Source organism: Theropithecus gelada, chromosome 4 (assembly GCF_003255815.1).
Source record: "Theropithecus gelada isolate Dixy chromosome 4, Tgel_1.0, whole genome shotgun sequence".
Lineage (NCBI taxonomy): Eukaryota > Metazoa > Chordata > Mammalia > Primates > Cercopithecidae > Theropithecus > Theropithecus gelada.
In genome coordinates, this window is record NC_037671.1 from 11,004,277 (window position 1) to 11,020,171 (window position 15,895).

At 41.0% G+C, this 15,895-nt stretch overlaps 1 protein-coding gene across 4 annotated transcripts in view; it reads right to left on the reverse strand.

The window, feature by feature from the left end:
- BLOC1S5 (biogenesis of lysosomal organelles complex 1 subunit 5) overlaps window positions 1-14,145 on the reverse strand; it is a 60,885-nt gene extending 46,740 nt beyond the window's left edge. For 2 of the 4 annotated variants that reach the window (XM_025383884.1, XM_025383881.1), the window contains exons 1-2: window positions 7,463-7,606; window positions 5,732-5,814 (exon numbers count right to left, since the gene is read on the reverse strand). In XM_025383884.1, the coding sequence (XP_025239669.1) occupies window positions 5,732-5,814; window positions 7,463-7,574 (195 nt within the window). In that variant the 5' untranslated portion in view covers window positions 7,575-7,606. Of the gene's footprint in view, window positions 1-5,731; window positions 5,815-7,462; window positions 7,613-14,089 lie in introns of those variants that run through there. The other 2 variants (XM_025383882.1, XM_025383883.1) reach the window with 2 other exon arrangements.
- Window positions 14,146-15,895: the final 1,750 nt, after the last annotated feature.

A 15,895-nucleotide genomic window follows, 5' to 3' on the forward strand; every position in this document is an offset into this window, starting at 1 on the left:
CAAAAGTATGGGTGCCTTTATAAGTAGACAAAGTTCAGACCCCTTATCTTTCTCTCTTAACTTTTCTTACCTTCTGCCTCCCACCATAGGATGACATAGTCAGAAGGCACTCACCAGATGAAGCCCCTTTGATAACTTCCCAGCCTCCAGAACTGTGAGCAAAATACGTTTCTCCTCATTATAAATTACTCAGTTTCAGGTATTCTGTTCTAGCATCACATGACAGACTAAAACACCCATCAGGCTTCCCAAATCTATCTGGTGGGAATTTTGAGGCTGTCTAGCACTCAACGCTCTCACAAGTCCCTCTGCATTCTTTCCACTCCCTCTGGCAGTTCTTATACCACAGAAGCCTTTTAGCTGTTGGTGACTTGGCCACTGGTATCATGGGTACCCTGTCGCCTGGTTTTATTACAGATGTAGATTGGTTTTGCTATGCTAATTGCTCTGTTTTTAGATATATTCAAGGAGAAAAAAAAAAAACATAAAACTATGCCACCACCACTGCCACCTTCTCCAGATGGCACTGTAATACGGAAAAATCAAGAGAGTAGGGGAAACGACTTCATTGCTTATGGCAGACTAATTTACATGTACAAGAAAATGATCTCTCAATTCAAAGACAGACAAAACTAAGAACAGAGAGGGGAGCTATGCAGTTCCATTCACAGGACAGATTACTCCGGGGCCTATAAATGGGCTTTGGGGTTCCAGGGTGCTCCTGAAATTGTAGTCAAATTGAAGACATATGTTCTCTATGCATTTTTCTGGGGAAAAAAATTCTTAAAGGAGTCCGTGACCTACTAAGAGAACCACTTATTTAAAGGGTTATTTATTGTAGCAGGCAAACTGGTACTTACAGTAAGTGAATTAGTAGCCATACCTCTCTAACAGCCCATTAATAATTAATTTAAAAGACAAAAAAAGGCCTGGCGTGGTGGCTCACACCTGTAATCCCAGTACTTTGGGAGGCCAAGGCAGTTGGATCACCTGAGGTCAGGAGTTCAAGACCAGCCTGGCCAACATGGTGAAACCCTGTTCTCTACTAAAAAATATACAAAATTAGCTGGATGTGGTGGCATATGCCTGTAATTCGCCTGTAATTCCAGCTACTTGGGAGGCTAAGGCAGGAGAATTGCTTGAATCCGGGAGGCACAGGTTACAGTGAGTTGAAATCACACCATTGTACTCCAGCCCGGGCAACATGAATGAAACTCCATCTCGGAAAAAAAAAAAAAAACTCATGACACTATTACACAAAAAAGACATTAGAAAGTCTCTTCCCTTAAACTCACCATCTGGTATGCGTTTGTTTTTATGCTGATATTTTTAACTGAGGGGTACTGTTCACACTTATCACACAAGGAAGAATATAAACTAACATTTGTTTATTTATATATGTATATTGTTTCTGGCATGAAAATTCTCAGAGCAAAGCTCAGCACTCATAAAACTTGGTTTCTGATGTAATCTGACAGCATCAGAGAGAAAATGAGAGACTGATATAATTTACATTTTTCTTTCAGTCACAAGATTTTAAACCATACAGTGTATACATATACTTATCACGTTATATGGAACAGACACTCTGATAAAATGTTTTAACCTGACAGTGTCTCTAGTAATCTAACTAAAAACAAGAAATCAGGAGGTCAAGTGAAATTCTTGTGCTGCCTTTGGAGGAATTTTCTCTTGCTCAATTTAACCCACATTGGAATTAATTAAAACAGTCCCTCTCAACTCCTGTGCTTACTGCACTGTTAAACACTTTTCTTTCTGCCTCTAATTTTAACCAACATTGCCTTTACTTTTCCTAACCCCTATTTTTCTTTCAGTCCAAACAGCACCTGCTCTATGAAAATTTCCCTGAGCTCTCTTAGAAGCTTCTCCAGTTGTTTCCTCTTCTGAGCTCTCAAGTCTTTTGTGCTTATTTTATTATAATAATTACACCATGACGATTCTTTGTTTACATGCCTTTCTTCTCCCTAGATGGTAAACTTCATGGAGGTAGGAATTGTTTCCTATTTATTTTTTACATGTCTGGTATGACAGGTATCTCTGCCTCCATTCTCTTCTCTCTCATTATCAACACCTAAATTTCATTTGGAGTGGCAACATGCCTATAACAGAGACTGCTAGCTACTTCCTACCTGCCTTCCTTTTTGCTACATGAAATGCACATGTAATGGGTGGAGGTCCAAAAGCCACCTTGTAGGCTGAGCATGGTGGCTCATGCTTATAATCCCAGTACTTTTGGAGACTGGGGTAGGAGGATCAATTGAGCCCAGGAGTCCAAGTCCAGCATGGGCAACATAGTGAGACCCTGTCTCTACGAAAATTAAACAAAAAAAAAAAAAAAAAAAAAAAAAAGGCCGGCCCCGGGATTGTAAAATGTAGAAAAAATGAGAGAGCAGGGTAAACTATTTCATTCCTTATGGCAAACTAATTTACATGTACAAGAAAATGGTCTCTCAGTTCAAAGACAAACACAACTGAGAACAGAAAGGTGAGCTATGCAGCTCCATTCAGAGGATAGGTTACTGTGGTCCCAGCTACTTGGGAGGCTGAAGTAAAAAGACTGCTTGAACCCAGGAGGTTGAGGCTGCAGTAGGCCATGATACTGCCACTGCACTCCAGGCTGGGTTACAGAGTGTGACCTTGTCTTAAAACAAAACAAAACAAAAAAGCCAACTTGTAAGCATAAGGACAAAGGCAACATCCCAGGGGGATAGAAGGTAAAACTGGAAGAAAAAGCTGACATCATAGGACCACCATTCCAGCCCTATGCTAACTCTAAACTCTGCATATTGTGATAGAAAATTAAGCACTTGTTAAATCCACTATTTTTCAGATATCTGTCACTATCGACTAAACATATTCCGTACTAATATACATAGGTATTCAGTAACTATTCCATAAAGCATTGCATGAATAAAGTTTGCTAAAAACGAAACAAGGAACTTATACAGGATTATATACTCTCTAAGCATGTCTAAATACTTATTGACTACCATGAGTCTCTGCTCTTTTCTACATGAGAAAGGCCATAACAGTTCCTCCAAGGCTAGAAAGACAGTGGCACAGAGGACAATGCCTTTACCCACTGATACTATGACATGAATACTCACTGGAAGGTTTTCACCTGAAAGGTGAGATCCTTATGAATCTCTGTCCATAATGTCCATTGGAATCAAGGGGAAAAGAGTTTGTATAAAGTTAGGAGAAAGACAGTCAACTGTCCTTAAATACTAATGAAAACAAAAAGAGAGTTTAAAATAGCCTAACAGTGCTTCAGTAATTTAAGTAATGCTGCCACCATGTGGCACTTACTCCCTTCTTTTACAAATAAAATTTTATAAAGAAAAAGCTAATTGTTGCCATATATCTTAAGTTTTTTAAACATATAAACAACTTCAGCTTTAAGTGCTAGCCAGTTTTTCTTAAAGTAAACAATATTCAAATGGCACAGAAAAGACAACACTTCCAGGAGGTACCAGCAGCTCTGCTTCGCCGCTCTTCTCCATCTAACCATGCCGCTTTGGGCAAAGACCACATCTATTCATTATCTGATATCATTGTTTCGGCCAAGATAGAAAAGAAGTACAAATAATGCAGATGTATATTCAAACCTAAAGCCTCTGAAACACGTTCAGCTTTTTCCCTCTAATCTGAGAGGAGAGTATAACAGACAGAAAAGGCATTTGAGCCTGAGGTTCTACGCTACACTAAACCCTCAGGAAGACCAATGAGGGAGGGAAGACCAATTGCTCTTGTGTTGGTCACTGTGTGAAAAGACTGGATCAAGCACTTTTCAAGAAAAGCAACTCAAACTTAGCTGATAAAATGTTCTTGAGCCCTTCAGAGATCATTCTTCAATAATAAAGACCATTCTTCAAAGCACTGTAAGAATGAAGGGTGGGACTATGTCTGTCTTATTCACTGGTAAATCATTACTTCCTGATATTATGCCTCACATAAAATAAGCGCTCGACACATTTTATTTGACTTTATATAATCAGCTGTTACTATAAGCTGTTTTGACCTGTTAAATTTGTAGTAATTTATTACATAGACTTAGAAAATGAATACAGTGCTATATAGAGAAGTAAATTAGGGTGACATGATAGAGTGTACTGATGACGGCCTTGGACTAAAGGGCTGGAGGTGATATTTAACCTGCAATCTAAACCAAAAATAATGAGTCCTGCGAAAAATGAGAAGTAGCAGCATCTTAGGAAGATGGAATTGCTGATGCTTAACAATAGTGATGTGTTAATGAAAAAGAAAGGAAGAATTGTGGCTGAAACACAAGGAGTGAAGAGTTGTATACAATAAAGTCGGAAAGACAAGGAGAGGTCAGAGATCATCTAGGATTTTTAAGAACAGCCAAGATTTGTAGGCAGCACGGTAAAGGAACAGTCTCTGGATAATTTTCTGTGTCTCCCACATTATTCTTATTCATAATAATAAAAAAAAATGATGACAAATAAATAAATATCAAAAAGATAAAAAAGACTTAATTTTTTTTAATGATGACGATATGGTATAATCAGATTGTGGGAACTTACTGCTTAATGAACAATGAACCAATTATGTACATTAATTAACATATTAACTAAACCAATTATACATGTTAACATACATGTTACTTAACGTGTATAATTAACTGGGTTATGTACCTAGTTAATTCCTAGGTACCAGACAATATTCTAAAATGCACATATCCTGTAAAGTATTACACAGTTTTTGAGTCACAGCATCTTTTGCACCCAGAAATGGTTACCTAATGCAACAGCTCTGGCCCTCTACCTGAGTGCTCTGTACCAACTGGGTTTATTAAAAGGTTCTCTCCTTTTGGCATGTTTGCACATCCTGATTGGTCAGTCTCAAAAAAACTGAAACTTACACAGAATTACAAAATTGTTTGTGTAACACCATTTACCACCCCAACGGTAGTTTGAGAAGTTACCACTTAAAGCACAATAAACCAATTATACATGTACAAAGCTACAGTAATATGAAACAAGATGGCATGTTCGTGCATCACTGTCACTGAAACATAGTATGTAAGGTAGAGTGGCAGGTGGTTAAGCTAGAAAAGCAGGAGCCAGGTCACAGAACAATGCTTGGACTTTATCCTGAAGACAGAAATATTATCAAAAGTTTTAAAAAGTGAAATAATGTTAGATTCCCCGGCAGCAGGGTGAAAACTAATTTGACTTGGTTGATAAAGCAGGCAAACCTGTCAGAAAGAACGGACATTTATGAGGTAAACATCTAGGTAACGTCTAAAAGATGTGGTCACTGAATGTGGAACCTATAAGAAAGGAAATAGCCAAGGATAATTCTCAAGTTTTAATTTGACTGCTTGAGTGATTGGTGATGTCTCAATTGAGGAAAAAAAATACAGAAAATGAGTCTGGAAAACTCAGACCCATCAATCTCTAAAATCCCTTTTTTTTCACTGTATCTCATTTTATAGATTTAAAAATCCTGAGATCGACAGATATTAAATGCCCCAGAGTAGGCACCAGAACTTATGTCTCCTGCTGTTTAGTATGGAATTTATCCCATTAAAAACAACAATTTTTACCTCTTCATCATTTTTACTTCGTATATTTTATGAACACATGAACTAAAATCAGATTTTAAAACTGGGGAATTTCTCTTCTGTATAATAACACACTAACAATTAGGGAAGTACTTTTATAAAATAAGTTTAAATACTCACTTCAAATTCTTTTACAAAATAACGAGTTTCACCTTGAATAACTGGTCTGTGATCCAAAAGCCTTGAATGAATTTCTCCAAGATCTGTAAAGATAAAATGAAATTCAGGGTTAATCCATGCTAAATGGCATCATCTCTAGCTTGTTTTACTCTCTGTCTTCCCCACCAAGAGATGAAGGTTAAAATCCAGTTTAGACTACGGACTAAGAGGAAATCTCATCCACTGCCAGTGGATGCGTGCACTGATGCAACTGCTTTTGAGAACAATCTTTCAGTATCTAATAAAGTTGAAGACATGTATACCTAGCATTTTCATGCCTAGGTATGTAGCCTAGAAAACTTGCACAAATTAATAAGGCCATTTATATATATTTATTACAGCATAGGTGTAATATCAAAAGAAAAAACGGGAAACACCTTAACCATACTCATATAATGGAATTCTATGAATCATCAAATAAAAATAAATACATCAGAGTTACACTTATCAACATAAATAAAAAATATAATACGTATTTTATAATAAATATAATAAAAAGCAAGTTTCAAGAGGATTAAAGCCACTTACATAAACCTTTAAAAATATTCAAAATATTTCCTTTTGGGATAGAGATAGAAGCCACAAAACTATAAAGAAATGCGCAAGAATAATAAACACCAAATTCTGAATGGTGGCTACCTTGAGAGGGGGGAGGGGAATGAGTGCAATTAGAGCAAGACACAGTGGGGCTTTTAGTAATTTATTTATCACGGTGGATGGTGAATGTTCACTGTAAGTCTCTTTTTCATAAGTCTGAAAAAGTCATTAAGAAGGTCTGAATTTAAGTCTTTTGGTGACTCAATTTATTATTCTTCTTAGTTACAGCTATGCAGTTTAAAATGCAAATCTCAAAATTCCTTGAGAAATTAAAGTAAGAAAATGTGGTATTCATGTTCATTCACTGGCAATGTTCCCCAAATTTTTCATTTTTGCAGACATACGATGGGCAGATTTCAACTCTCTATTTTAATGAATTTTATTAGGACATATCTTCTTAAGCAAGTCAAGTAGAAAAAATACGAATACAAGCACTGTATATAAGCACCGTATATATCTGGTATATATAAAGAACTACAATTCAACTGTCAAAGACTTTCCCGCAGGAAACAGCGTTGTGAGCTTTAGGAGTCAAACCTAATGCAGGTTCTGTGAGAATCTAGGTTGTAACCTTCTCCCAGCTCAAAGCACACAGGACACACGGACATTTCTGAACGTGAATGGTTCTTTACGGTGCTATAGGGCGCTTTCGTAAGTGTATCTCTCACTTACTCCTCGCACGACCAGGAACAGATCGGGGAGGAGAGTGGGTAAAGCCAATGACCCGAAGTCACTCAACTCCTAAGCGACTGCCCCCGCCTCCCAAGTCCAACGCCCTTTTCACTATACGTCGGTCACGAGGCTGCCCAAAGGCTCTGCGCCCCGGGGTCCTGAGCTTGCGGAATGGACAGGGGCGGGCCTGATGGCTCAGGCTGCGGCGAGGAAAGCGGGGAAACACGAGGAGTTGGGCTGGTTGGTTGTAGTGGGACGCATTTGGAGCGGGGAAAAAGAAGGGAACCAACCACCACGCCCCCACCCGCACAAACGCACGCGCGCCAGCCCGGGAGCCGGGGGTCGGCCCGGGTCAGAGGGCGCCGCCTGGGAGGTGAGGCTGTGCTAGGAACCACCAGGGACTATAGCCCTGACACTCCGTACCCTTGATAATGAGGTGCGCTGAGCCTGCAGTCCCCAGGGAGTCCCTCTTCTTGCTGCCACCGCCCGGGGCGGCCTCACAACCCACAGGGGTCTCTGTCCCTCCGCCACTCATCCCGACCAGTTCCGCCCACCCGCGGCCGCGCTGCGCCTGCGCAAACCTGGCCGCCCTCTTTCAAGGCGCGCTCGGGGTTTTTTTTGCGTCATCACAGGGCGCCGGAGAAATTCAATCTACTCAGCGGGCGGTGCCGGAAAGGCGTCTGCCGAGTAGTCAGGGTGTTAACTGGCAGAAGCTCTTGCCGCCATGCTGGATCAGGGCGGATGCTGCTGGAATAGGAAGGTGCTTGAACGTTGGAGCTAAACTCAGAGCCCTGGTTATTTGGCTCAAGGTTGATGCATTCCAATGCAGTTGCCACCTATATCTGCTGAGAATACATTCCAAGACCCCCAGTAGATTCCTGAAACTTCATATAGTACTGAACCATGTATATACTATGTTTTTTCCTGTATATACATATGATAAAGTTTAATTTATAAATTAGGCACAGTAAGAGATGAACTATTAGAACAATTTAATGAAAGTTATGTGAATGTAGTCTCTCTCTCTCAAAATATCTTATCGTACTGTCCTGCAGGTAATGAAACCGCAGAAAGTGAAACCTCAGATAAGGAGGGACTACTGTATAGCAAAGTCAATCAGTTGGGGGCTGTTTCTCTATTATGCCATGAGTGTGGCAGACTATTCCTGCCTTTCTTTTTAGATACCTGTTTCCTAGAATGCTTTTCTTGCTCCCTCTGCCTATTCAAGTCAGTAAACTTATGCTGTATAATAAAGAATTTGACTGGACTTTGACTCTGGTTCCTGGGAGGTACCCTCAATCCTTGGAATTTCCCAGGTGATAGAATTGTCTTTGTTATTCATGCTGGGCCTCTGGGAATGCACCTGAGTTTATGCTAATGAGGTGACTCATGGAGGGCCCAAGATGATTTCAGAATGGCGGTTGGCCACGCCAGAAGGGCCGGCCAACCATGAGGGCTTAGGCTTTGAGCCACATAAACAGGCCTACCTCTGGGGAGCAGATGAGGGCTGGAGACTGAGTTCAGCCATGTGGCCAATGATTTAATCAACTATGCCTACATGATGGAACCCCAATGAGTACTCTGGACATGGAAGCTCAGGTGAGCTTACTGGTTGGTAATCATTCATCAAAGTGCCAGGAGGGTGAAGCGTTCCTGAGGACACGTAAGCTTCTATTTGGGAAATCTCCCATATCTCGCCCTGTGCATCTCTTCATTTGGCTGGTCCTGATATGTGTCATTTATAATAAAACTGTAATAGTAAGGAGAGCACTTTCTTGAGTTCTATGAGTCATTCTGTGAAACCTGAGGGAGTAAAGCAAATAGCAATGAAACATCATGTGTAGAGAGAAGCTGCATGGGTGAGAACTGAGGCACCCTAGCAGACAGTGCTCGGGCCCTGGGCATATGACAGAGACAACTGGTCAGAAATGCAGGTGGCCTGGGAACCCCAGAGCTTGTGGCAGGTGTCTGAAGGGGAGTCTTGAGGAGGAACATGCTTTGACCTCTGAAGTCTGTGCTAACTTTGGATAGCACTGCGGTTTAACAAACACTTACATGGCACTTGCTACATGCCAGGTAATACTGTAAGTGGTCTACAAATTTGCATTCATTTAATCCTCATGGCTGGCCTTAGAAGTCGTTATTATTATTGTCCTCATTTTACAGATGAGGAGGCTGAGGCACAGAGAGGTTAAATGACTGCCTGACTTGTATGTGGCAGAAACAACTGACTCTGTGTATGTGTTTAAGTATAGGTGGTGGGTGAAGAGAGAATGGGGAAGGGAGATTTGGAGAGAAGGAAGAGAGAAGCCATATTAACTTTAACAGGCCACATGGGCTTTTCATTTTATCATTCAAAACATTGAACAAATACTTTATTAAGCAGCTGCTATGTGCCCAGCACAGTGCTAGGAACTAAGATATAGTGGTGAACAAGACTGATGCAGCCTTTTCCCTTCCTCATGGAGCCTACAGGGGCGCCAACACTGAATAAGTACACAATTACTTTTCTGCAAGTCTGTTGCTTGTAGCCTGTGAATATGTGTTCTAGCCATTTGATTATACACTATTGAGTTGTATTGTTCTCTGCGATGGTGAGGTCCAGCATATGCCTCTGTTCTCTCTCTGCTTTTACAGAAATCTTTACACAGCAGCTCAGACAGCTAGGAGACTGAGAAGCAACACTGGCAGTGCCATTTCACCTGGCACATTCAGCTGCTATGAGTGTGTCCTTGGGCTTTAAACCATGAAATCTCAAGAGTTTTGGGACTCTTATCCTCTCCCTGAAGGTCTTGTATTATCTCTTATTGTCTCTGGATTGACGAGACTTTTCTTGGATTTTTTAATGAAATTTGTATTGAGATATTTGTAGATTGTCATGCAGTTGTAAGAAATAATAGAGTTTCCTTTTACACTTTGCCTAGTTTCCCCCAGTGGTAACATTTTGCAAATGCTAATATTACAACCAGGATATTGACATTGATACAATCCACCAATGTGATTCAGATTTCACCAATTTTCCTTGCATTCATTGTGCGTGTATATGTTTAAGTTTATGCAATTTTATTATGTGTAGGTTGATGCATCTATTATTACAGTCAACATACTGACCAGTTCCAGTGCCATAAGGATCCCGTTAAGGTTCCTGTTTATAACCACAGTTACCTTTCTCCCTGTCCCCACCCTGACTTCTGGTAACCTATCATCTGTCCTCTATTTCTAAAAATTTTTTCACCTCAAAAATATTATAGAAATGAAATCATACATTAAGTACCTTTACATTTTTAAGAATAGCTGTACTCACATCATAGCCTCTCTACAAGATTGGAGAATCGATATCATATACAAATATAACCATGGGATTATAAAGGGATTTTTCCAATTACTGTGCTTTTTGAGAGTCAAGACATCTAAATCATGGAAATATTGTCAATTTAGTAGAAGTAAAGTTCTGACTTTGGGGATAATTATTTGCTGTAATCCCATATTGAATCTTGTGAAAATTTAAAAATAAATGAGTAATTACATGTATACAATGAATAAAATTATAATTTATTCCTTAGTATAAGCCCATCAAGGGGAACCATAATCGGCACAGGGTGGGAGATGGAGGGACTCCTAAGTTTGTTTTGTGTTCTATCAAATCCACGCCACGAGATTTCCTCTGCAACATCTTCTATTGACATTATTTCTTATCTTCATTTGTCTAACCTAATTTAGAAATGGGTTAAAAAATAAAAAATAATGCAAAAACTGATTAAGGCAAAGGAGGAGAAAAGAGTAGGTGGTCTTGCTGTTCGCAGTGGCTCATGCCTGTAATCCCAGCACTTTGGGAGGCTGAGGCAGGCGGATCACCTGAAGTAGGGAGTTCAAGACCAGTCTGACCAACATGGAGAAACCCTGTCTCTACTAAAAATACAAAATTAGTTGGGCATGGTGGCACATGCCTGTAATCCCAACTACTCGGGAGGCTGAGGTAGGAGAATCGTTTGAACCCGGGAGGTGGAGGTTGCGGTGAGATGAGATTGCACCATTAATCTCCAGCCTGGGCAACAGGAGCAAAACTCTGTCTCAAAACAACAACAACAACAACAACAAAAAAGAGCAGGTGGTCTTTTTGGGTGAGGTACTAAATATTACTGTGTAGCAATCTCATAAAGTTTTGGAAATGCGGCCGGGTGCGGTGGCTCACACCTGTAATCCCAGCAGTTTGGGAGGCTGAGGCGGGTGGATCACCTGAGGTCAGGAGTTCAAGACCAGCCTGACCAACATGGTGAAACCCCTCTCTACTAAAAATGCAAAAAAACTTTAGTATTAGCACCGTGTGTGGTGGCAAACACCTGTAATCCCAGCTCTTCGGGAGGCTGAGGCAGGAGAATCGCTCAAACCTCGGAGGCAGAGGTTGCAGTGAGCTAAGATTGCACCACTGCAGCGCAGCCTGGGCAACAGAGCAAGACTCTGTCTCAAAAAAAAAAAAAAAAAAAAGTTTTGGAAATGCTTAGGGCACACTGGGCAGGAAAGCCAGTTTACTGTGAGGTAACATGCTTTGTATTAGCATTAGCGGTCTTTTAGGCTGAAGCAACTTTATAATCCAGTACTGAATCTTCCTGTACCAACTGCTGCTAGTAGTTCCCCCAGAGAACTTCTGGTGTAGCTCCACCATTCGGAGAACATGCAGGGCTTACTGCAAGAGCTACTAGAAAGTAACTGCTCCGGTGACAGAGCCAACGCACTGGAACACAGAATGCATTCCCTCCACCACCCTGGGCACACCTTCATTAAACTGGACTCAGCTGTGCAAAAAGACAAAAGCATGAGTTGTTGTGTACATGCAGCTAACTCTGTGTATGCCTGTCACCTAAGCTTTGGACAGGTGTAGTGCAGTGGTTTGCATGGTATGGTCATCACAGCAGCAGTATTAGAATCCTCCTGAATCAGAAACTCAAATTGGATCCCAGAAATCTGTGCTTTGAGAAGCCCCAGGTGATTCCCATGCATGCTAAGGTCTGAGAACCAGTGCTTTATTGCAGTGTCTATTTCCTGTTCCCTCAGCATCTGATAATGAGAGTCAATGATAGAGTTCTTGTATCCAAGTGACAGTGCTCAAGTCAAATGGTGAAAGCGGTCAGGAACTGGAAACCTCATGAGGTCAGTCTGAGAGTTGAAAACTTCTAAGGGTTTTTAAGACAAGGTATGTGTGTTGCAGAAGGTCAGGAAAAATGGGGATGGGGAAAAGGAGAACTTACATTACATGAACAGACTAGTTCATAGACTGCACCAAAGCAGCTTTGGAATTTGTAATCAGGTGGCTGGAAGTTTCTCATCTTGCTCAAAGCAAGCCTGCGGCCTTATTGTTTAGAGCTACGTATGCCTTGTCAAATTGGTCATATGGCTACTGTATTTCAAGCTTAACTTGGATAGACAGGCCTGCCAGGCACAAATTTCTCAAGCTGATGATATTGGGGAGAACAAAAATTATCCACTGCAAGACTCCGAGGACAGATGACACCCAGCAGGAATGGCAAGCCAAATCTGCAGGAGACATAATACTATTGGCTAGCCCTAGAGACCTGGCCTCTTTGAAGTGGAAGAGACAGTACGAATGAGCCATTAAATTAACTCACTGGGCTGAAAAAGATGCAATGCTTTCATTACCCCCAAAGAAACAAAAGTTTAAAACATTAAAACATTCCTAAAGGAATCATGATAATGGAAGCAGAAATCCTTGAGATAACAGCAAAAATGGCCAGCATCTCAAATTCTCCTGCCTTCCTGCCTACCTTCTTTTGGCCTCCCTTCCTTAAGTGAAAGATGAGTTTTGCTAGATTAGGTAGCAGTTGGAATTAGTTTTATTTGCTAGCAGTATTGGGAATAAAGGCAAAGCCTGCAGGAATGTGGGCGCCAGCAACAAGTAATCATTATTGCAAAATCAAATTCTCCATCTCATCTCTGATATGCCTGTATGTAACCCTAGAGCTGGGCTTCACAGTGTTATAAATCCAGCATACAAGCCACAGACAGTGGGATGTGGAGCCCCTTGTGTATCTAAAAGCTCTGCCCAGCAAGAGAGATATATGACGGTAACTTTCTCCCCATTGCTTTTGCAATAAAATTCACCCAGTGCTCCAGGAAGAGTTACGGATGTAATTCAGCTTCAATAAATCAAGACTAAAATTAAGATGGCCAGATATATAGCAGCCTGCTCAGGTGTATGGAGAATTTGAAATTTAGTGCCCTGGTAATGGGTAGTAGCAGATTATCTAATTATAGAGAGAAAGAAGAAATATTGCTCTCTGGGGGAAAAAGCTAAATGCTCTAATCCATTAAACTACCACCTCCCTGCCAAAGCTAGATTAATATTTAAGTTCATGTAACATCTGACTTTTTTTTAAAAGGAATTAAGTCAAACGTTAGAAAAAAATGTAAATGAAAAAGCTATAGTTCACAATAATTCTAATTTGACCACTTGTCAAATAGTGTATTTTATCTTTGGGTGTGATGTACATGTACCTGATTATAATGGAGTTCTATTCCATCCTAACAATATATCTGCTTAAATTTTTATCAACATATCTTGAAGCTATTCTGGGCAGACTTGCTATTCTGGACGGACTTTTAGCGAGTCTCTCATGAATGACTTTTTTTTTTTTTTTTTTTTTTTTTTGGGGGTTTTGTTGTTTTCCTTCCCCGCGGTGGAGGGGTGGGGTTCTCAACTTCGAGGTCCCCCCTCTCAGCTTTGGGTTGNCCAAACTATTATTTCAAAGTAGTAAAGATACACTTTTTTCCTATATTCTTCATGGCTTGTTTCACTTGCTTATTTCTTAAGGTATATATAAAAGGATTTTTTTTTTTTTTTTTTTTTTTTTTTTTGAGACGGAGTTTCGCTGTGTCTCCCAGGCTGGAGTGCAGTGGCGTGATCTCCTCACTGCAAGCTCCGCCTCCCAGGTTCACGCCATTCTCCCGCCTCAGCCTCCCAAGTAGCTGAGACTACAGGCGCCCACCACCACGCCCGGCTAGTTTTTTGTATTTTTAGTAGAGACGGGGTTTCACCATGTTAGCCAGGATAGTCTCGATCTCCTGACCTCGTGATCCACCCGCCTCGGCCTCCCAAAGTGGGGGTGACTTTTTTTTTTTTTGAGACGGAGTTTTGCTCTTGTTGCCCAGGCAGGAGTGTAATGGCACGATCTGATCTCGGCTCACTGCAACCTCTGCCTCCCTGGTTCAAGCGATTCTCCTGCCTCAGCCTCCCGAATAGCTGGGATTACACACATGCACCACCACATCCGGCTAATTTTGTATTTTTAGTAGAAACAAGCTTTCTTCATGTTGATCAGGCTGGTTGCGAACTCCCGACCTCAGGTGATCCGCCCACTTCGGCCTCCTAAAGTGCTGGGATTACAGGCGTGAACCACCGCGTCTGGCCATGAATTACATTTTTAAGGGGGCACTGACGGTATGACGCACTGGCAGTGGGTGATGGTTCACATCCATTCCACTCCTCCTTTCCTGCCTTCTTCATCCCTGTGGGAGATCTAATGTGCTTATTACTGACTGTGGTTAACCGTGGGTTCAGGTATAATTGGGTGGGGTCAATGGAAGATCAACGTGTAACTGGGAGTAAACATGAGAATTCCTATATATCTGCTAAAAACCTTAGTGAATAATCTTATTGCTGAACTGGGGGTGGGAGATGGGGTGTTTAACTGGGAAGTCAGGTCATGGATGAATGATTATGTCATTCTTGGAGCTATGTCACCTTTTCTACCATATTGTGATAGGCGTCGCTTGGGAAGAGACTCGCAACCACAAAACTACACAAAACACTTCAAGATCTCTTGGATACTTGGGTATAACCGTGGCTGTGGTCGTTTGACATTGTTCCCATTCTAGAATTTCTATTTGTTTTAAAACTCGTTTTTATTCTAATTAATGAAAAAGTTCACGGATGTTTGGCTGAAGAGTGATTCTTCCCTACTTGGAACTTTTGGTCTGTTCTTGAAAGTTACACATGGAATAGGGACATATATCTAATCAGGGCAGTTGAATCAAATCCAGTGAACATGGCAACAGATGGTCTTCCAACCCTGAAATCATACAGTTCCCATTTCAGCCATGGTCTAACCAAGGTGGTGGTTAGCATGTGGGTTAGTCTCTGCCTCCTCTCTAGCTCCTAAATTAACACGAGATCATATTACTGTTGTAAAATTCCCATACAGAGCTCAGAACATATTAAATACTCAGTAAATGATATCTAATTATTTACTTTCAAACAATGCTGAGTGGCTGGCAGCCTCCCAAAGAGTGCTCTATACACCCTGTTTCAGGAATATGTTCACAGACCATTGGATTGTAAACTTTATGAGAGCAGGGATGTGACTGTGTTATCTGCAGGGCCTAGCAGAGTGTCTGTTACACAGTATGGCCTAAATAATATTTGGGTTATCATTGGTCAGTGCTGTAGGCTTCTTGGAATTACAGAAAGAAAATCCTTGGAAAGGGGCTTTCACTTTTCTGAAGGAAAATCATTCACAAAGATAACTGTACTGTATCTTAGACAGGTCTCATCAATCTTTGTTTTTAAGAGACAGGGTCTCACTCTGTTGCCCAGGCTGGGATCCAGTGGCACAATCATAGTTCACTGTAATCTCAAATCCTGGGCTCAAGTGATCCTCTTGCTTCAGCCTCCCAAAGCACTGGGATTACAGGTGTGAGCCACCACACCTGGCTCACTGAGCTATTAGAAACAAAATAAGAAAGACAGCATCGTCCTTTTTTTCAACAGCTTGAAAAATGTAAGAATCAGACTTTTTTATTTTTTTATTTTTTGAGACGGAGTCTCACTCTTTCACCAGGGCT